Source organism: Chenopodium album, chromosome 14, assembly GCF_948465745.1.
Source record: "Chenopodium album chromosome 14, dcCheAlbu1.1, whole genome shotgun sequence".
Lineage (NCBI taxonomy): Eukaryota > Viridiplantae > Streptophyta > Magnoliopsida > Caryophyllales > Amaranthaceae > Chenopodium > Chenopodium album.
Window position 1 is genome coordinate 35,680,985 of NC_137847.1, and position 22,686 is coordinate 35,703,670.

Sequence of the window (22,686 nt, forward strand, 5' to 3'; positions counted from 1 at the left end):
ACTAGTGGTTCAGATGAAGAGCCAAATGCTCAAGCAAAAGCATTTCAAGAGCTTTTAATGGCTGCCGAGCAACCACTGTACGAAGGTAGCTCCATGTCTGTGCTAGAAATGGCATCTCGAATTGTATCTTTGAAATCGGAATACAATTTGCCCCATAGGTGTGTTGATGGGTTTGCATCATTACTAAATGAAGCGATTCCCGACAATAATAAGATGGGAAAAACATTCTACGATACAAAGAAGATTCTTAACGGACTTGAGCTTCCGCATGAGAAGATTCACGCATGCCCAAAGGGTTGTATGTTATTTTGGAAAGCTGATGCTGAGTTGGATAAGTGTAGAGTGTACGATAGGGACAGATACAAGAGGACTTCAAAGGGGTCATTGGTTCCCATAAAAGAACTCATCTATTTTCCCATCACTCCAAGGCTACAACGGTTGTTTGCCACAAAGAACGTTGCGGAGGAAATGACCTAGCATTCCAAAAACCCTAGAGTCCAAGGCACAATGGCGCATCCTAGTGATAGTGAAGCTTGGAAGCACTTGGATAGATCCTTCCCCGATTTTGCATCTGAACCTAGAAATGTGAGACTTGGTATGTGTACTGATGGGTTTGCTCCTAATGGCAAGTTTGGGGGTCAGTACTCATGTTGGCCCGTCATTCTGACCCCTTATAACTTGCCTCCATCGATGTGAATGAAAAAACCATTTATGTTCCTTTCTTTGCTCGTTCCTGGTCCTAAAAATCCGAAGGGGAACTTGGATGTGTATATGCAACCGTTAATTGAAGAATTGAAACAACTGTGGGACGTTGGTGCAACAACTTATGACATTTCACAAAGGAGAAACTTCAATTTGCGTGCAGCAATCTTGTGGACTATAAGTGATTTCCCAGCCTATGGTATGCTTTCTGGATGGGCAACAGCCGGTAAAAAAGCTTGTCCATATTGCTTGGACAAATCAAAAGCTTTTTGGCTTGAACATGGCGGTAAAATGTCATGGTTTGATTTTCACCGCCAATTTCTTCCTCCCGAACATCCTTTTCGAAACAACAAAGTTGCTTTTTGTAAGAATAAGGTTGAAAAGGGGACACCGCCACACATAATGTCCGGCGACGAGCTATGGCAACAAGTTCAACACTTGGCTAAGGCAACAGATGGACCTGAAGCACTCGCAAGCTTGAAAAAGAAGAAACTAGGGTGGTTTAAACAAAGTATTCTTTGGGAGCTACCGTACTGGAAGACTCTTCTCCTCCGCCACAACCTCGATGTCATGCATATTGAAAAGAATTTCTTTGACCAGCTAATTCACACAGTGATGGATGTGAAAAAACATACTTCAGACACAGTTGCAGCTAGATATGACATTGCCAAATATTGCAAACGACCACAACTACATGTGACGGAGGATGCGAGAGGGAAAGACACTTTGCCGAAAGCCCCATTCTCACTAGACAAGGCTCAAAAGAAGGTGTTATGCGAGTGGGTAAAGAACCTGAAATTTCCCGATGGTTATGCTTCTAATTTGAGTAGATGTGTAGATTTACAATCATGTAAGCTTCATGGTTTAAAGAGCCACGATTGTCATGTCTTCATGGAGAGGTTGTTGCCAGTTGCTTTTAAGGAATTGCTCCCGGTCCATGTTTGGAAAGCTATTACTGAGATTAGTCTTTTCTTCCGTGACCTTTGTTGTTCCACCATCAAATTGAGTGATATGGAAAGATTGGAACACAACATTGCAGAAATTCTTTGTAAGTTGGAGAAGATATTTCCACCGGCGTTCTTCAACTCTATGGAACACTTACCAGTTCACCTGCCTTATGAAGCTAGGTTATGTGGTCCTGTCCAATATCGTTGGATGTATCCATTTGAAAGGTTTTAACTCCTACAAACTCATAGTTTCCATTTTTGTTTATACATCTATAGTAGTTTGCATAACATGTAACTTAATCAATTTTATAAATTTTAGGTTCCTTAATCATTTGAAACATAAAATTGGAAATAAGGCTCGTGTTGAAGGTTCAATCTGTAATGCATATCTAACGGAAGAGATAGGGTAATTTTGCTCTAACTACTTCCAACAAGGAGTGGATACTAAAACACGTGACTTAGGTCGTAATGTTCATGATGAAGTTGAAAGCACTTTGGATGATAGTGTTCCGGAACTGTTTAGGGTTGATCAAGGACATGCTTCTACAGGTGGAGTGCGCCGCTTTTTGGATGAGAAAGAATTACAACGTGCTCATTTGTATGTTTTGGGAAATAGCGGCATTCTGGAACCATATGAGAGGTATTACATTTGTATTTATCACAGTCACTAAGATTTCATTAAATGTGCAACGTATCCAATGTCATTCACCATCATTAATACTCTTTCTCTGGTTATATGGAATGGAAGGGAGTTTGAGGACCACATTGTTCTAATGCAACCCACTATTCGCAAAGAAGATGTGTGGATTAAACATGAAGCTGAATTCCTCGAGTGGTTTAGGTTGAAAGTGAGTGTGTTACGCATTTGACATCAACACGTTTTTTTTTTCTTGCTATAACTCAAGGACTCATATCAATTTAACATAATTATGCCATATGAGCAGGTGATTCAAGACAAGCCAAATGATGAAATATTGTTTGCTTTGGCAATGGGCCCATCTAAGCGAGTGCGTACTTGGAACCAATTCTATGTGAACGGATACAAATTCCAAACTTATGGCCATGGAAAACAGAAGTCAACGATGAATTATGGAGTGAGTGTATCCAATGAAGATGGTGGAGATTATTTTGGTATTTTAGAGGATATCATCGAGTTGGAGTTCACTGGTGCCCTTCGTACTTATAAGACTATTCTCTTCAAGTGCAGTTGGATGGATTCTACTAGGGGTATGAACATTGACCAATACAAGCTTGTAGAATTCAATCATACCAAAAAATACCCCAAGTACGACCCATTTGTGCTTTCTTACCAAGCTAACCAAGTCTACTATGCACCTTATCCAAGTGTGAAAAGAGATAAGGTTCAATGGTGGGCAGTGCTCAAGATAAAGGCGAGGTCAGTTGTTGATACACCAGTTGTCGAAGACTTTCTACAAGAAACCACTGCTGACATTCCTACTCTTTGTGCTCCGGATGACATTCCAGACTACGAAGGTGATGAAGATGGATTAGGAGATTCGGATACTGATGATGTAGTCCTCCCCGATGCCCCTCCAGATGAGTCCAGTTTCGAATCTACTGATAGTGAGGACGAGGATGAGGATGATGGATTTTGGGATGACGATAGTGATGATGATCTTAGTGCTGATGGGGAGGGTGATTCAACTGAGATTTAGGAGATTGATTGTAGCCTTGTTTAACTTTTTAATTATTTAATCTTAATGGATTTCAATTTATTTTAAAAGACCATCCAGGTTTTAATTTGATATACTTGTGTATTATTGATATTGTGCAAAGCCAAGGTTATGTGTGATGTTACCTTATAGATCGCGATAACATGATTATATGATCTTTAATGATGTGCATAATGTTTTTCTTAATATAGGTTTTCATGGTTGGTGGCGGTCGTCGGATTTTGGGACATGTCACCCCGAGAGAATTGTTTCCATCGACAAGCCAATCAAATACGGAAACTTCTCCAGAAGTTACCCCAGAGTCACGTGTAGATGGTACTGGGACATCTACTCAGGTTCCTGAGACGCAAGACGATGACTCTACCATGGGTGAGGTAGCTACCCCCGTTGCGAGAAGGACTTTGCACCCTACAGGGTTATGGTAAGTTAATCATGGTTAGCTTAATTTGCATTCGAATTTGATCAATGTTGGTTAGATTTGTATTTTATGTATGTAATGACTTCATTTGTTTGCTTATTGGTACTAAGGTTCGATGATAACACCGTGAGCACCTCCATTACAGAGATTTTTCAAGCACATTGGCGCAAACCATGGCTTAACTATGATGAGGCTGACGAGGGTACTAAGACCCATTGGTGGAACCAGTTTACGGTATTATATAACCCCCAAGTTTAATTTACTTATCTAACTTTGGTGTGTGTTGGTTACTTATTACAATAAATTATTACTCATAATATTTTTGTTGTTTCTTAAAAAAATTTGCAGAAACTATACCTTTGGAATGCTGATCTTGACACCCTTGTGAAGAAGGAGTATGAAAAGAAGGCACATAAGAGGTTGAAAGAGATGGCATACAATGCTTCTGTCAAAAACAAGTCAGTTCCAAAATGGATGGGGCAGACTACGTTTCAGCAAATGATGGAGAAAAGAAACAAGAAAGATTTTCAGGAGAGGTCAGAAAAAGCTAAGAAGAACAGGAGAGGCGGCTCCCTGTCTAATCCAATTGAGCCGTCACACTTCCAAGGTTCTATCTCTGCATCAAAGCATGCAAAGAAAATGGTAATACTTAATGGTTTTTAATGATAAATTTAAGTAGTTACATACATTAAGCATTAAAAGAGTTATTTGATTTGTGCAGGCTCAGAAAGCCGGTGGAGTGCTTCCAAGTGCCCCTGAGGTCTTCCTAAAGACCCATTTCAAGGAAGTTCCTGGAAAAGGAAAAGTCGCGGCTAACAAGAGGGCACAAGAAATCTCGGTAACACATCTAACTTTGGAAACTAATGAAATAATTTTTTTAGGAAGAAAGAAAAACATAATCACCTTTACTTGTATATGCATGAAAATGTCTATGATTAAGCAAAGTGAACCTATAAACATGTTTAATATGTTGAATTTGAGATGTTTGATTGATAAAATCTTAGTTTATATCAAAAACAAAGAAAATGGGTAAGTTAGAAGGTCATTTAAGCCATTTTAGCCTAGTTACGACCCTATAGCCTTGTGTATGCATGGAAATGTCTATGATTAATCAATTTGAACCTATAAACATGTTTAATATGCTGAATATGAGATGTTTGATTGATAAAATCTTAGTTTATAGCAAAAACAAAGAAAATGGGTAAGTTAGAAGGTCATTTAAGCCATTTTAGCCTAGTTACGACCCTATAGCCTTGTGTATGCATGGAAATGTCTATGATTAATCAATTTGAACCTATAAACATGTTTAATATGCTGAATTTGAGATGTTTGATTGATAAAATCTTAGTTTATATCAAAAACAAAGAAAATGGGTAAGTTAGAAGGTCATTTAAGCCATTTTAGCCTAGTTACGACCCTATAGCCTTGTGTATGCATGGAAATGTCTATGATTAATCAATTTGAACCTATAAACATGTTTAATATGCTGAATTTGAGATGTTTGATTGATAAAATCTTAGTTTATATCAAAAACAAAGAAAATGGGTAAGTTAGAAGGTCATTTAAGCCATTTTAGCCTAGTTATGACCCTATAACCTTGTATATGCATGGAAATGTCTATGATTAAGCAATTTGAACCTATAAACATGTTTAATATGCTGAATATGATTTGTCTTGATTACAGGATGCCTACCAAAAGAAGCTTGACGAGTCTTCCACTCAAGGGTCACAACCGGACCCTAACCAGCTATACTGGGAGGTTGTTGGTGGTAGGAAAAAGGGTGTAGTGAAGGGTCTAGGTGCAAGCGCTAGTTTTTTTTACAGCCCCTCTTCTGAGAAAAGCTCGCAATCGTACAATCCTTCTATAGCTTCACAGTTGGAGGAACGTGTGCATGCCGAGGTTGCCGAGAGAATAGAGGAGGCGAAAGTGCAGATGCAAACACAGATGGAGGCACAGTTTGCTACGCAGTTGCAGGAAGCATTGAAGAAGGAGCGGGAGGAGGCGGCAATTGAGAGTAAGCGAATGATGGAGACGATGTTGCAGAACTTGTTCTCTAACTGTTCAGGTTGTCCTTCATTTCAGCTTCGTAGGGAAGATGACCCGGACATGAGTGGTGGTGGGGTTGGTCAACACACTCCAGTTTCGTAGTTTATTTGTTCATATAGCTCTTAGTTTAGTATTGTTCATATAGGCCTTAGCTTTTTTTTGGGGATATAGGCCTTAGCTTTTTTTTGGGATATAGGCCTTAGTTTTTTTTTTGGGGATATATGCCTTAGCTTTTTTTGGGGATATAGGCCTTAGCTTTTTTTTGGGGGGAACATAGTCCTTAACTTAGTATTATATTGTGCATATTGGCCTTATCTATTTTTGAAAGAACATAGGCCATTACTAATTCATATAGGCCTAACTTAGTTTTTAGTTTACCTTATAAAACTATTACTAACTAATTACTATTATTATTAACTTGAGCATTGTTATTGTAAATATTGTTCAAAGTTGGACTTATTAGTATGAATTATGCGTTTTAATTTAATTATTTTTAAATTTATGAAATATAAAAACAGGTTATAGGTTCAGGTTAGGATGGCAACGTAAAATCAAATGGTATTAAAATTATAATTTTTGATGGTAATAATTGCGACCGTCATACGCCTGTCGCAAATACAAAAAATTGCGACCGCCATACGCCTGTCGCAAATACAAAAAATTGCGACCGTCGTACGCCTGTCGCAAATACAAAAAATTGCGACCGTCATACGCCTGTCGCAAATACAAAAATTGCGACCGTCATACGCCTGTCGCAAATACCAAAAATTGCGACCGTCATAATCCTGTCGCAAAATATCAGAAATTACGACCGTCATAAGCCTGTCGCAAATGCCAAAAATTGCGACCGTCAAAGACCTGTCGCAAAATATCAGAAATTGCGACCGTCACTGACCGGTCGCAAATATCAGAAATTGCGACAGCTAATTAACCAGTCGTTAAAAATACAGAAAACGGTCGCAAAAAAAATTGCGACCGCCATTCTGTCGCAAATTTGTTTTTTTGCGACCATCAAAATAAGGACCGGTGTCTTGCGACCGTTGACGGTCGCAATTTCTGTTTGCGACCGTTTTTCCACATATTTGCGACCGGATGTGGCGGTCGCAAAAACACGTTTTTTTAGTAGTGTTGCAGGTTTGAATGTGGGCAGGTTGCTAGGTTGCAAATTACTAATTGCCACGAAATCAGTAGTTCGATTCTAAGTAATCAAAAGAAGTCAAACAAAAGTCTTTCAAGGAATGTTCTAGGAGGATCCAAGTTGAATGAGTCAAGATAAGTGCCATAAGAATCGGAACCATAAACTACAATTAGTTGTTAGCATGGAACAAGTCAAAACTACAACGAATAGGTTATGCAGGACGTGGCAAGAGACTCGGAACTAAGCCTAGTAACTAATCCCGAATTCTACGGAATTTGGGAGAAGGCTGTTGAAGCACCCTAGCAAGAGTTTCTATTACAAATAGAGTAATAATCATTGTAAAGACTAAAGAGGCATCAAAAAATATCCAAGCCTTATATTTCACAACAATTAGCAATTATTTGCAACGTTACAAATCTATTCTAAATCTATAGTGTACTTGTATCAAACATTCAACCTAGTGGATTGGTAGACTCATAGCCACCCACAGTTTTTACCCTTATTCCTAGGGTTTTCTACGTCATCATCTTGTGTCTCTTCCTCCCTTTCCCCTTTGTTCACTACTTCAAATTATTAATCGTTGTTCTTATCATTATTTGCATATTGATTAATCTAGTTGTTGTCCAATTGAACCTGGTCTTATATCTCAATGAGATTCTGACCTAAACAATGCTCTTTAAGTAATTTAACTGGACTTTGTCGTAGATTTGTAGATCCACTAATTATGCTCTCTCTTACGGACTTACAGTCTTACCCAAATACATGTTCACACGTGACTTAAAATGTAAATATAATACGAAGTAGGTGTTTTGTCTTGTTTCTTTTTGTTTTGTTTTTCTATAAATATTTTATTGTGTAAAACGTGAATATAGCTGAAATTAGCAAGGTAGCAACTAAGCAAGTACGAGTAGCCACTAGTTTGTTTTTTTTAAAAAAAAAAAAAAAAAAAAAAAAAAAAAAAAAAAAAAAAAAAAAAAAGCCACTAGTTAGTACAGACTGAGATAACATAAAAAAAAAAGTATTTAAGAGGAATTAGTACAGACTGAGATAAAATAAAAATACAGTATTTAAGCAGTATTTAAGAGGAATCTGATTGAGAAATTTCAGAATTAAAAACAGTGAGATTCATTTAAATGAAATTGGGCAAAGTATAGAATCTTCATCCATTAGCTAATCATCTCCTGTCTCTACTCTATGGCATAAAGGCCAGAAACCCAACTCATTTAAATCAATAGAAAACACAAGCTTAAATCCAGAGAAAACAACCATAAGCTCCAATGGAAGGGACCATGAAACAGACGAGCAAGCTCAGCCGTCGACTACTACTATTTCCTGCACCATTTCACGGCCATTTAAATCCAATGCTACAACTAGCAACTCTCCTTTACTCCAAAGGTTTCTCCATTACCATCATTCAGACGCCTTACAATCCTATAAATCCTTCCGATTTCCCACACTTCACTTTCTGCTCCTTTTACAACAGCTTACTCGAGTCCTATTCCAAGTCTCCTCCGCCGGATACTTTTACCATCATATCTAGCATGGACACATGCTGCGAGCCTTTCCGGGATTGCTTGTCTCAAATTTTACGCGAGGCTGCTGCTGCTGATATTGATACTGATGCGCGTAAGGAGCATATTGCTGCCTTGATAGCAGATCCTATGTGGAAATTTGTTGGGTCTTTTACTGCTAGCATTAACCTTCCTAGGATGGTGCTCAGGACTGGTAGCATGTCGGCTTTGCTGGTTTATCTTTCTCTGGCTTCTTTACGAGGAAAGGGCTATCTCCCTGCTCGAGGTAACTTCTAATCTTGATGTAGTTTCTAGAGATTTTTGCCAAATGTTCTGAATCAATACAGTTTATTTGATCTGACAATTGATAATATGGGCATATCAAATTATCAATACATACCTGAATCGCTGGATGTAACTAAACATTGGCACATACATCAGCTTTTCATCCCCTACAAATGCCAATGTATAAGGCAATTATGTGTTTAGATAGTGTTACCCGAGTGCAGGTAGACACGGCATTATTTTATTAGCTTATGTATTGATAGAGACTGCTGACCAGGTCCCCTGAAGAGAATTAATGGCTTTCTCAAAAAATTATGGAAACCAACCAGCTAGATTAAATGAAGAAATATACAGAATCAGTACTAGCTGCAGATTTCATTCAATTCTTAGAATCAACCTCTTAGGCCAACACTCTCAGCAGCAACATAAGCAAACGAGTTGCAGGTTCCGTGTACAACTGCTATGTCTATGTAATTGCTGGTACATACAATCATACAATTCATACAAACTCATATGATTAAAAGACTTCTACAATTAATGTCAAATAAATCAAAACGGTGCTAAAAATAGTGTTTAGAACGAGCACAACCTTCAAGACTGTACTTCCTACGCAATATTAATATCTGCTTTATGACCCATTAAGAAATTTTAATGGTTTGGAATATTTACCTTAAATTATTGAATTTCAGGTTGTTGTATTTCTGTCAAATGCTTGACTTATCACTCTTTCTTTACACATTTCAGATAATAATTTAGATGAAACACTGCCAGAGCTTTCCCCTTTAAAAGTCAGGGACCTTCCTTTAGAATGGCAACATCATTTGTTGGAGGCACTAGTCCGAGAAACCGAGACTTCTCATGGTGTCATATGCAATACCTTTGAGGAACTGGAAACTTATGCAATGGCTCAAGTTCAACGATCTCTTCCTATCCCCATCTTTCCTGTAGGCCCCTTACACAAACAATCGCCGACTTCTGATACCAACATATGGGCACAAGACCAAACTTCCATCACTTGGTTGAATAAACAAACACCCAAGTCTGTACTGTATGTTAGTTTTGGGAGTGTTGCAGCAATTAACAAAGCTGAATTTCTCGAGCTAGCTTGGGGACTGCTTGAAAGCATGGTGCCTATCCTATGGGTGGTACGCCATGGATTGATCCAAGGTTCAGAAGTCAACAACTCATTGCCAGAAGGCTACCTTGATATGTTAGGTGAAAGAGGGCATATTGTAAAATGGGCACCTCAATTAGAGGTTTTATCCCACCCAGCTGTTGGAGGATTTTGGACTCACAACGGATGGAACTCAACTTTGGAGAGTATTTGTGAAGGAGTGCCAATGCTTTGCCAGCCTATCTTTGCTGACCAGGATATGAACGCGAGGCATGTGAGTGATGGTTGGAAGATAGGGATGAAATTGGAAAAGGGGATCAATAGCAAGGTTGATAAGAAAACTAATGCTGGAAGAAGGGGAAGAAATGAGGAGCAGAATCACAGCTTTGAAGGAGAAGGCAACTCTCTGTGTCAAGGAAGGCGGATCTTCATATACATCTATAGAGAGGCTTACCAGCTACCTACTATCATTTTGATTTACTTATCTATTGTTTCATTGATTGTATACTGTCATCAACCAAATAAACTGAGAAGATATTTATTTCTAAAGAAAAAATGCCTGTCTAATGGGTGAGGTTTTGTTCCTTTAAATGTTGAGCACTTTTGTTTTAGAGTAATCTCTCTGTGTATCGATGAAAACTTCATCTTGTAAATTATTTCTTGGTAAGCAAAGTGGTTTACTGCAAAATTCTTCAGAAAATAACATTATACAGTCTAATGCAAGGGTATACATTTTAGAACGACCCCTCACAAGCATAAGAGTAAGCAACTTAGGTGGCTTTTATAATAGCAAAGCAAAGTTAGAAACTCTTTACTAACTAGAAAACCAAATACTATTGGTTAGGCTCACTAGTAACTACACATCTGCTGCATAATTAAGCTGCTATAATCACCTTTCGCCTAAACTGAGTGCCTTAGGGAACTTCTGCAGTTCTGCTCACCCACATACTATTGTAAAAAAGGATTAATTTTATAGTAGAGACACCACTTAATTGTTTGCAAGCATTAAGAGTTAAAGTAGCAATTGAAAAGTAGATACTGGAGGATTTCAGTTCCATAGGCACACACTAAACTGAGATCAGTGGCACAGACCCCCTGATCTTGATAAATGTTTCCTTTGTATGATCTGTATTTTGGTTTGGTGATGCTCGTATGCAAATATTAATGCAAGTCATTTTGAATGTATCCTCAATCTTCGAGTTGGAATTGTTTCTGCAATTCTTGTTTTCAAAATAGCTGTCAAAACTAATACAAAGCCGACAGACACCTGCAGTCCTGTAGCCTTTAGGGATTAGCTATGAACTTATGATCTAAATTTGTTAAAACTTAATCAACCTGATATTCCTTTTGTTTTTTTATATAAGCTGTACTAGATCAATGTATTGAACAAAATGCTGCAACTAGATGCTCTATCATATATGGTGATCTTAAAGCTGATATCTTAATTAATAGCACTCTGACAATGTTTGGACCTAAGAATTTATTATTGAGCAAATGGTCGTGAATCTCAGTCTCATAAACCATATTTGATATCAGTTCCTTCTATGGCGAAGTGATCATTTTCTTGCAGGAGAGTTTGCAACAGGTCGGGCAGCATCCGCTGCTGCCAGAGTTATGGTTCGGACTCACATTTCTTGTAGTTGTTTTCCCTTCATCTTTTTCTGACCGGCCTTAATAATTGTCAAATTCATTCTTTTATCCGCACGTGTGATGATTTGATCCAAACATTGTATACATTGGCCACATTTAGTGTTGAAGGAGTTGCCTCAACTTGACTTGGAATTCGATTTTCCCTGCTTTATGTGAGTAAAAGTGCAAAATGGACGTCTGCACTTAAGTCCTCAAAACTCATCTCTCTTTTTCAACTGCTCGCCTGATGTAATGTCTTACTCGCTCCAGTTTTATTTTACAGCCGTATTATATTACTTTCTCTATTTCCTTTTTTGAAAATCTTTTACAATATTTTAATAATTTGTCTCCTACTAGACCCCAACTATCATACTTTAATACATAATATTTTTATATTCTATCTCCTCCCCTTTTATAATACTTTAATTTTCACCAACCCCATTTTTCATATTTTTTGTGTACTTTCTACTCATTTTTCCAAAGCTTCGTGCATGAAGAAATGACGCAAGTAATAAAATATCGAAGAAAATATTCAATTAAAATAATATAAATTCAGTAAAAAAAAAAAGAATAAGATTAACTGAATATGGCCTTGTGCAGTGAAACGCGATTTGATAACTTATACTTTAGCCGCCACCATCTGATTCGTCGTACCACTGTAATGGCAGCTTCTTTGAATATAAAACAGAAGATACCCCCAACTCATTTTTCTGAAGTGTAGCTTCAAACACTCTCATTTTCCCTTGGACACTACTTCAGGTTAGTCACACCAACCCTCTTATAATGTTTCTTTTTTTCAACTACTCCGTATTTTGTTTTTTTTTTATTGTTTGTTAATTAATGCATGATAATTAGCTTTAGCTAAGTAATAATTTCATTATCCAGCTCAAGTTATTTTTTTCTTGATGATCAATCAAACTTTAGATATAATACAAATTTGGGATTAGAGATTAAGTTACATAAATTAAACTCAGTGATTTTTTTCCCCTTTTATATGTTCTGAAAATCACATCTCTGAAGCACTAAAAAAACATAGGAAGTTTAAACTATTATGATTTTCCATGAGACTAGGAGGTTTAATGAAGAAGTTTGCCATATACGACTATACGAGTATAACACTGTCACCTAATGAAGTTAAATTAGTTCCTTTAGATGTTGAGCACTGTTGGAATTATTGTTGTTTATGAGTGATCTCTCCGTGTGTATCGACGATAATTTCATCTTGTTAAGTATTTCTTGGTTAGCAAAGTGGCTTATTGTAAATTCTTAAGAACAGTTTGCATTCTATAGTCTGATGTGAAGGGACACACCTTTGAAGTATCTCAAAAAACTTACTAGTGGCGGAGGAAACTCTTTACAAATTAGCAAACCAATTACTATCTATTATGATTACTAGTCACTACACAACTGCTGCATAAGGTGCTATAAGCACCTTCCGCGACTTAGTACTGCTGCTCATTCACATACTACTTCTGGAAAGGATTATAAATATTTCTTTAGTCTGATCTGTAGTCTATCCGTTGTAGAAAGTTATAGGATGAAACTGCTTTTCAGAACAGAAAATCTATCTTTACCCCTTACACCAAAGGGTGGTATTGTATATTTTAGGCGAGTCACATCTTAGATGGATTAATTCTTTGATTGCCAATTATAAACTTGAAAACGCTGCTGCTACTATACTTTCAATTGGTATTGCTCTTAAATTTTGATGTGAATTATTGATCCGAAAACCAACAAACACATGAGATATGTTTAAGCTTAATTCTATACAGGAAATCCACCAAGAATTAAACAAAAACTAAGAGTAATTAACTAAGAATCCACCTAATTAATTAACCCTAAACGAATGTTTTAACTAAAACAAGCAAAACAGCAATTGATCGCAATCAACAAAAACTCAAGTATGCAACTTAAGAAGTAAATCTGAATATTAATTTTTATGTCCCAAAACTCACGAATTACATGATTATTTATAGACTTAAACTAAGTATTAGAAACCTAATAGGACTAGGAAAAATCCCTAGCCTTTAGCTCCAAGTAACCTAAGTGGAATAGGAATACTAAACCGACTTAGATAAGGAAACTAACCAAACCGACCTACCTCCAGCTTTGCGCGGTTTTAGTTTTTGTCTTCGTTGACTGACCAAATGAACTCCGATTCTCATGACACCACCTTCATTGGTTAGCTGACTTCCTGGCGTTTCCAAAAACATATTATACGACATATGTTTTCCTTGAGCTTCAAGTCCGTTTCTGCAGTTCTTTGGACCTCTTCAAAACTGCTACGAAACTACTAGAAAACCTAATTCTAAACAAACTCTAACAAACTAATATCTTTCCTAATAACTAAGGACGTCTAACCAATCTTAAAATAACAGAAAAATAAATCCTAATGTGCTTAAAACAAGAAAAACCCTTTCAAGTGAAAGGTAAAAACTTGTAAGCAAAATCTAAGTAAAGAAAGTATACTAGACTCCAAGAAACGCTACTAAGCAAATTGTAGCTTTGCTTTGATATCCAAGAAAATGTCCATGCAATGCTTGGCTTGAATCAATGTTTAAGGACAAACTATCTTGATGCATGATAAGCAAATCTTCGAAGTTCTCCATGCTTAGACTTGCATCAAATTTGAAAATGCTTCAATGCTTTGACGTTTTCAGGGGAAATTATACAGCAGAATCATTAACAGGTTGATGGAGATAACAAATGTTTCTGAATATGAAAAGCTGGCAAAAGAGAGACTGTCGAAGATGATATATGATTATTATGCATCAGGTGCTGAAGATGAATGGACTCTAGAAGAGAACATAAATGCATTTTCGAGAATTTTGTATGTTTTTCTCTTTCATGTAGTGTCATAACCTTTATGGTCACTTGAATGTTTCCGTATCCTGTGTCATTTGAATAGTGTCAATTTTAAGTATGATTTTTGTGCCTTTTGCAACAATAACTTGCAGCTTTCTTGTGCCAGGATATTTTAGTAACATTAGCAAATCATTATTATCAAACAGCCGTATAGAAGATAAAAGTGATATCAGAAATATATTTTCTCATTCATCTTATAGTTTTATACCTATTTGGGCTATTTTTATATCTATGGCTGACTAATGCAATTTAATTATTGAATACTCCCAATGAAATTCAGGTTCCGGCCTCGCATCCTCATTGATGTAAGTCATATAGACATTACAACAACTGTCTTGGGGTTCAAGATTCCCATGCCAATCATGATAGCTCCTTCAGCTATACAAAAAATGGCTCACCCCGAAGGTAAAATTCAAGTCCTTGATGTTATTTCTATTCTTGTTTTCAGGATAGCTGGTCAAAATTAACGCAAGGCCGGCAGACACCTGCAGTCATGTAGCCTGTAGCTTATGGTGACATGGATTTATGATCTGAATTTAGAAAAGCTTAATCAGCCTGATATTTCATTTTACTTAAGCAGTACTGGATCAATGCTTTGAATCAAATGATGTAATTTGATGCTCTATCATATATAAATATGGTTCTGAAGATGATACTGTAATTAATGGTATTCTGACTGTGTTTGGACCTAGGAGTTAATTCTTGAGCTAATGATCATGAATACTCTAGTCTCATGAGCATATATGATAAATGAGTTAATTCTTGAGCTAATGGTCATGAATATTTTAGTCTCATGGGCCATTTATGATATATGAGTGAATTCTTGAGCTAATGATCATGAATACACACTTTATATTCTTATTTGAGAAACTGGTTTTGAAAATCCTCCTTTTTTTGAAGTGATCGTTTTCTTGCAGGAGAATTGGCAACAGCCAGGGCAGCATCTGCTGCTGGCACAATTATGGTTTGGACCCACATTTCTTTCCCTTAATATTTTTCCTCTTTTTTCTGACTGTCAAACTCATTCTTTGATTTGCATGTGTGATTATTTTGTCCAGGCATTGTCAACATTAGCCACATCTAGCATTGAAGAAGTTGCCTCAACTGGACCAGGAATTCGATTTTTCCAGCTTTATGTGAGTATAATAAGTGCAGAACAAATTGTAAATTAATAGCTTATTCAGTATCAAAGAATCTGTTTTCTGAATTTCCGGGTTTTAAGTCCTCTTAAATTGTAAGATTATGCCAAAGATTCATAATCTTAATATTCATTTTCTCATGTACATTGTGACAATCTGGACGAATGTCAGTATGTCATCAAAATCGTTCTCTTTTTCAACTGCTAGCCCTGATGTAATGTCTTGTATTTTGTTTTGTACAAATCGCAGCATAACATAGATACAAACTTGTATTTCCAATTTTTGGTTCATGGTGAAGAATATATTTAGTGCAAAAATGCAAATAGTTTAAAGTCCTAATTTTCTTAGTCTGTATGTATAATGTCTTCTTTAAGCTTCTGCTAAACTGCAGTCAGGCTGATGATGATTGTATGTATCCATATAATCAAGGTAATGAAAGACAGAAGTATCGTGGTACAGCTTGTTGAACGAGCTGAGAAGGCTGGTTTTAAAGCTATTGTTCTCACAGTTGATACACCCAGGGTAGGTAGAAGGGAGGCAGATATTAAGAACAGGTAATTATATAATTTCTACTGTCTTTAGCCTTTTGTTTGACTCTTTGCGGTGCAATTGTTTTGTTTGTGAATCTTTCCCGTGAATATATACCTTTTGCAGGATGTAAAGTGGCTTCAGACCATTACCAAGTTGCCAATTTTGCTGAAAGGAGTGCTAACTGCTGAGGATGGTAAGTAGTGTATTTGTAAAATGTGTAGTTCATAAGAGAAACATGATTTCTATTATATCGTGTTTGTGTGACCTTTATGTCAGAAAGTTTTCTTGTCTGCAGCGAGACTGGCAGTGCAAGCAGGTGCAGCAGGAATCATCGTCTCCAACCATGGAGCTCGGCAACTTGATTTTGTTCCTGCAACCATCATGGCTTTGGAAGAGGTATTCAAATTTAACCTCCATACACTTGATAAATCTGTATATTTGTAGATCTGGATTTTTTTTCCCCTTTGCTTCCGATTTGGTAAAGCTCCTTTTGAGTTATGTAATAAGTTCTTGATAAGGAGTATTTTGGTTATTGGACAAGATACCTTTATCAATAACCTACAACTAACCAATAAGCACTAGGGGTAAAAACCAATAAGCACTTAATGACATACTTTTCTCTGCATTCATCTTTTTTCTGTATTTGTGGAGAGTGTATGCACGGAAGATTTTCTACAATCGAGTTCAGGCATGTATTTCCACCTAAAAACTCTCCAATTAAATTAATGTTATCTCTTATCGTTCCTACAAGCATAGAGCAAAGATGAACAAAAAATGAGCTGGTGGTGCTCAACTCTCTAATTTTAATAAATTTGCAAATTGAATGTTGTATGTATATTGGCTGTGAATCTTTAGCCAAATGAGTATACATAACTAATACAACTAACCAACGTGTCAAAACGTCTAATGCAACTGTCTAACCAGCCAATGCAACCATCTACTCGCTAATTACAAAACAAGGCCATTAGTATGGTGTGACCATCATGTCTATTAATGTAACAGAAAATAATTGAAGTTCTGAGTAAGGAAAGAATCATATTTGTATTATAAATATACTTAAAGAGTGCTTGATATACTAGTTCTAGCATACCTACATATGTTCCCCATTGTTGCATATGGCAGATTGTGAAAGCTGTGGAGTGTAGAATTCCCGTTTTCTTGGATGGTGGCATTCGTCGTGGCACAGATGTTTTCAAAGCATTAGCACTTGGAGCTTCTGGAGTATTTGTAAGTAACTATGTTTGCTATATTCTTAGTGATCAAGTTTCCAGTAACTTGGATCTATAGTTAAATGTGTTGCAGACATACTAATTTTCAAATATATCAGTTGACTGAAATTCCTGTCAATGAAACTGGCTTGTGAAACTAGTAACTGCACTTGTATTTTAACCACATAAAGCCTACTAGTAGTTATTATCCATATTCAGAAGTTTAAAGACTCTCTTGTTTCCAGATTGGAAGGCCTATAGTTTTTTCATCAGCAGTTGATGGAGAAGCTGGTGTGCGAAAAGTGCTTCAAATGCTTCGTGATGAGTTTGAGCTCACCATGGCGCTAAGTGGGTGTCGTACAGTCAAGGAAATTACTCGTAACCATGTCATGACAGGCACTGAAACTCCACAAGTTTCCTCAAGTTATAAGTCGTTTGAACTCTGAAGTATAATCTGCATGTTTCATAAGATAGGGTTTCAGGATCATGAATTCCATTCATGTGTATGTATAAGGATTTCTAGACCTTCTAGTTGTGTGATTTTACACTAAAGGTTAGACTTAATTTGGAAATTAAAGTTGCACCTTGCAACTCAAAATAATGTAAGGAATATATTAAGCTACTCATACTACAGCTACAGCTAGGCACGTCAGATATTTGTTAAGTTTGTTACAGATATTTTTTGAATTTGACAATTCAAATTCTTTTGTTGAAGCTGAAATTTGAAGTAAATACTTGTTTAAATGAAGTAGAAGCTGATTTAGTTGATTTCTTCTAGAATTTTTCCAGTTTCATTCACTATTACATTGAATTTCCTTAATTTGTTTTTTTATTTCTCTAAGTTCTTGGTTAAGCAATGGTTACTGAAACTACGCAAACTTCTTCCAATCTACCTCTAAAGCAAAATCATGCTAGCATCTATTACATTCATCCTTCATATGCCAATTCTGCATAACTTGTTTCCTTCAAGTTCAATGGTGATGGTTTCACTAGCTAGAAAGTGTCTATGTTGTTGATGTTATCAGCTAAGAACAAGGCAGGATTTGTCAATGGAACTTAGTCTAAACCATGGAAAAAAACGCGGTAGCGGCCGCGTTGTCGCGGAAACGGCTGGTTTAATAGAACGGATCGCGGGTTTCGCGGTGTGATTTTTTTTTTAAAAATCACATAAGTAGTTTTTTGACATTCTAGATTCATTTTCTTTGTATTTTTAGCTTATTATAGCTAAAACTAATATAAACACACTATATGAGAGTATTAACACCTCTTTTAGTAATATATAATTAATTTTTAATTAATAATTAGACCGTTTCGTTACTTAATTTCATTTTCATATGCTATTAAGCAAAAAAAAAGAATATAATTATGAACATAAAAAATGCAAAAAAATATATGAATTAAATATTTATAACAAAGAAGTATTTAATTATATGAGGTTGGATTATAGAATCTTACCTTATTAAAAACGAATTTGGTAGAGTTGCAGAGTTGAACATAAATGGGTGTAGAAAAAGTACTCCATGCGTATTGTGAGATTTTGGTAGCTTGAGAATTGTGAATTTGTGATAGCTAGTGATTGAGTGACGTGAGTGGAGGGCTTAACTTATGTGATTTAGGAGGTGGTTTAGTAATTGGAGGGAACACAAATTGTTTTGGAGGGAATGATTTGATTTTTGTTTTTTTTTTGGAGGGAAAGTTAAGTAATTATTAAAGGTTTTTATGTACAACTATTTGTTCACCCATATTTTTATTTTATGTAGTATAATATTATGTACTAGGTAAGCTTACATGTGTTCAATCTGTTCATTACATTTGTAAAAGCCGAAAAATTATATGGAGTACTAAATTTAATTGATTAAAACTACGTACAATTTAAGATAATTATTAATAAGGAAATAAAGTCGTTAAGATGTTTTCACCATAAAAATAAGATATCAGTCATATCACACAACACAACAATTAATATTACAACAGTATTTAAAATAAATATTACAAAAGCTTAAACTTATTTATAAATTACACACGACTTTTAATAAATCACCACCAAAATGAATGGCGAGGGGGGGCATCGTTGTTATCATTATTATCATCTCTAACTGGATCATCAAATATATATGAGCCCATATTTTCCATTCCATATGGTTGCACACCATAATTAGTGGAGTGATCATAGTGCACAGCTCCATAGTTTATTGTTCCATGGTTGAGAATTTGAATATGATCTCGATATTGAGCTCCCGTTTGACCTTCAAAAGAGTTAGATTCATTGCTAGTGTTCCAATTCCATGTATTTTCCCATGTTTGTTGCTGTTGGTATGGCCCTGGTGGATAATGTGGGGAAGGCATTTGTGGTTGAGTGATAGCATCTCCAACATCTCCCCAATTCGGTGTAGGGTAAATATTGTGGAATATATTACCTTGTACCGTATTACTTGAATAACTCGAATTGTCATCTAAACCATCATGATCCATCTAATCATTACTCCGTCGACGCCTTGAAAATGTTTGGGTTGGAATTTGACGTCTTTGTGTCACTTGATCATCTAGGTCACGTACGTGTGGTGATGATCGATCAAAATCTTCGTATGTGTTAACGTAACCTGTGGTATCACCATCTTCGTGACCAAATCCATTATTACCACCATTGTTATCAGAGGGAGATGTAGAGCGTTGCATGGTGCTATAATTTATGGGTGGAGATGAGCCAAGGCGAATGGCGGGATCATCATCATCAATTTGAATTGTATTATTATCTTCATCTTCCCCAAAATTCATCCACTCTAAATCATCACCATCAAAGACGGGTTCCTCTCTTTCTTCAACCCATGAATTTAATGGATCATCTTCAAAAATATAATCCAAATTGATTGGGTCGAAGCCAGAATCGATTTCTTGTTGACTCCTCCTTGTTGCGTGTCTTATTTTCAGCTTCATATTGTACCGAAGGTACACAATCATATGAAGTCTCTTATACTGGAGACGATTCCGTGCCTTTGTATGAACTTGACTCCACACGCTCCAATTTCTTTCACAATTTGAAGAAGACGTCGTTTGACTTAATACTCGTATAGCTATTCGTCTCAATTGAGGCACACTTTCTCCAAAAGTCACCCACCAGTCAGCTGCATTTAATTATAAAGTGAAAATAGTTAACTACTGTATCAAAATTTTAGTGGCGAACCAGCAAGTAGCAACTTAAAATGTATTTTTACCTGGATTCATGTGTTTGATTGCAGTTAATGCCATATCATTTCCAAAACTGTCGCTTTTGTCTTTGTAAATGAACAACTGTAGCAAAAAATTGAATAATCAATGTTATTGCTAAAAAATGTTTAATACTTAAAAATAAGTAATTATTTAATTAGGAGAACATTACTTGGTTTAATGCTTTGATTGCATTGTCCATATTGGGCTCTATTCTTCTGATTACTTTCTTCACACCCGACATCACCTCTTCATCATCAAAAATTTTGTCATTTGAATAACAAAATTGGGGATTGAAAAAATAACCTTCACAAACAACAATGAGGGTAATAAATCAATATTGGAAAAATAATAATAACAACTGGTTTATATTTAAATTGTTAATTTACCAGCAGCATGAAGATCGTGATGTAATTGAATATTCCATCTATTATCGATGATCTTCCCATAGGTTTTGTAATACCTGCAATCCCTTTTAATAGCCAACTTAGCTCGTTCCATAGCCTCGTATATGAAACCCATAGTTAGCTTTTCATCTCCATCAACCAGCATCAAGACTCGTAAAAGTGGCTCCATTACTTTTAAAATACCAGCTGCTTCTTTCCAAAATTTAACACCGTCCTCTGTATTTGCAAGTACAAGTTCACGCACCTTTGTAGCTGATGATTGGGTCATTTGACCCCATCTAGAAGTCATCCATCCAGGAGATTCAAACATATCTCGAAGCGCCAACCTATGTTTTACAATGCTCTCAAGTGACACAAAATTAGTCGCAAATCGAGTAATTCCAGTACGTAAGATCTCCCGACCATTTGTAAACTTCTTCATATAATTTACACACCAAGTGGAGTTATAGATGAAGCCTGAAATCAATTTTGCATTATCTAGAACATCCTTGATAGAAGTCTTTTTCACAATATCCTCCAACATCAGATCGATGCAATGAGCTGCACAAGCCGTCCAATACAAATTTGGGAATTCTTCCATAAGTTTCTTCCCAGCCGCTTTCATGGCTGCTTCATTATCAGTTACCACTTGAATGACTCTGCTCGGCCCAACTTCTTCTACTACCTTTTTCATTAAGGAAAAATAGTAGTCAGCATTTCTCGATGTAACATCAGTGGCATCAATCGATTTATGAAATACTGTTCCACGATTTGAATAAACAAGAAAATTAATAATGTGCATTTTAGTTGGACCAGTCCATCCATCGCACATTATTGTGACACCCCTTTCATCCCAAACATTTGCAAACGAGGCTATATACTCCTTCATCAATCTACATTCTTGAGGGAGATACACCTCTGCAAGGTCGTACGCAGAAGGAGCTTTGACATTAGGCCCGGCTTCACGAATAGCATTCATCAATGGATTAGTGTATGCGGAATCGACAACTGCAAATGGTTGATTGTTTTCAATAACCCAATTGCCAAATGCTCTCATTATCTTCGCCTTTTGCTTTTTAAGCCAAGTACTGCCAATTTTGGACTATTTTTTTTCTCTTGCATCTTTTTCCAAATCAACTTCTACCGCTCTTAATCGAGCGGCTGGAGTAGAAATTGGTTCAAATGTAGGTCTTCTCCCTCCTCTTGCACCAACTTCTCTTACGGTATTTGATCTGTTCATTTGAGGTACTTAACTACTACCACTGGCATCATAGTAACCACTTCTTCGACTCAACATTTCTCGATCCATTTCAAATTGTTGTTGCATCCTACTATGTTGCATTCCGATTGCTAGGTCTTCATCATCTTCGTCATCATCTCGATTTATGTCTCTAGTTATTTGATCCTCTATTTCCAGCTCCCTTCTTTGCTTATCTTTTTTGCTTTGCTTGTATTCCATCAACAATTTGTGCATTTCTGTTTTAACTTCTGCCGAAACCTTCTCACACGGAGCAACATTTCCTCTTTTATGAGCCAAATGTTTTTTAATGCGTGTAATCCCCCCTTTAATGACTTTCGTACAAAACAAACATTGTATGGTTTTCCCATCATCGGTAATCTTGGTACAAAATCGCCATCCAACATCTTGGTCATCCGCTTTAGATCGTGGCATTGTGAAATTGAATCTCTAAAGCTAAATAAACACATATACGTATTGGATTAGATATCATAATTAACGGCATCTAAATTATAGACGGCTATAATTATTATTCCATGATTTATTTGTGGACAAGTTTTGAGAAATAATTTTTTAACTTAATAAAGTAGTATTGTAGTACGCATTACAGTTTAAGTATTTGAAAATTGAT

General features: G+C 36.3%; 1 protein-coding gene and 2 pseudogenes across 3 annotated transcripts; 2 read left to right on the top strand and 1 right to left on the bottom strand.

Moving 5' to 3' along the window:
* Positions 1–8,070: 8,070 nt before the first annotated feature.
* On the top strand, positions 8,071–10,446 carry LOC145579175 (UDP-glycosyltransferase 76B1-like; annotated as a pseudogene). Its single transcript, XR_014099075.1, has 2 exons — positions 8,071–8,743; positions 9,487–10,446. The product of XR_014099075.1 is annotated as a UDP-glycosyltransferase 76B1-like (transcript).
* A 3,700-nt stretch (positions 10,447–14,146) lies between these two features.
* Positions 14,147–17,893, top strand: LOC145579176 (glycolate oxidase 1-like; annotated as a pseudogene). Its single transcript, XR_014099076.1, has 8 exons — positions 14,147–14,315; positions 14,631–14,755; positions 15,268–15,314; positions 15,409–15,486; positions 15,919–16,213; positions 16,316–16,416; positions 17,143–17,247; positions 17,474–17,893. The product of XR_014099076.1 is annotated as a glycolate oxidase 1-like (transcript).
* Positions 17,894–19,700: 1,807 nt separating this feature from the next.
* On the bottom strand, positions 19,701–21,875 carry LOC145577997 (uncharacterized). The gene is made up of 4 exons (XM_081635408.1): positions 20,822–21,875; positions 20,605–20,738; positions 20,441–20,516; positions 19,701–20,350 (listed from the first exon to the last, which is right to left on the bottom strand). The coding sequence occupies exons 1-4, from the start codon at positions 21,873–21,875 to the stop codon at positions 19,701–19,703; spliced, it is 1,914 nt and encodes a 637-aa protein (XP_081491534.1).
* Between the last annotated feature and the right edge of the window lie 811 nt (positions 21,876–22,686).

Bases quoted from the DNA above. Each gene is read 5' to 3' on its own strand.
- LOC145577997 (XM_081635408.1), bottom strand. From the start codon at position 21,875: ATGAGAGCATTTGGCAATTGGGTTATTGAAAACAATCAACCATTTGCA. The intron at 20,739-20,821 runs GTAAATTAACAA...TTGTTTGTGAAG, and splicing joins TCACGATCTTCATGCTGCTG to GTTATTTTTTCAATCCCCAA. The intron at 20,517-20,604 runs GTAATGTTCTCC...TTTTTGCTACAG, and splicing joins CAATCAAAGCATTAAACCAA to TTGTTCATTTACAAAGACAA.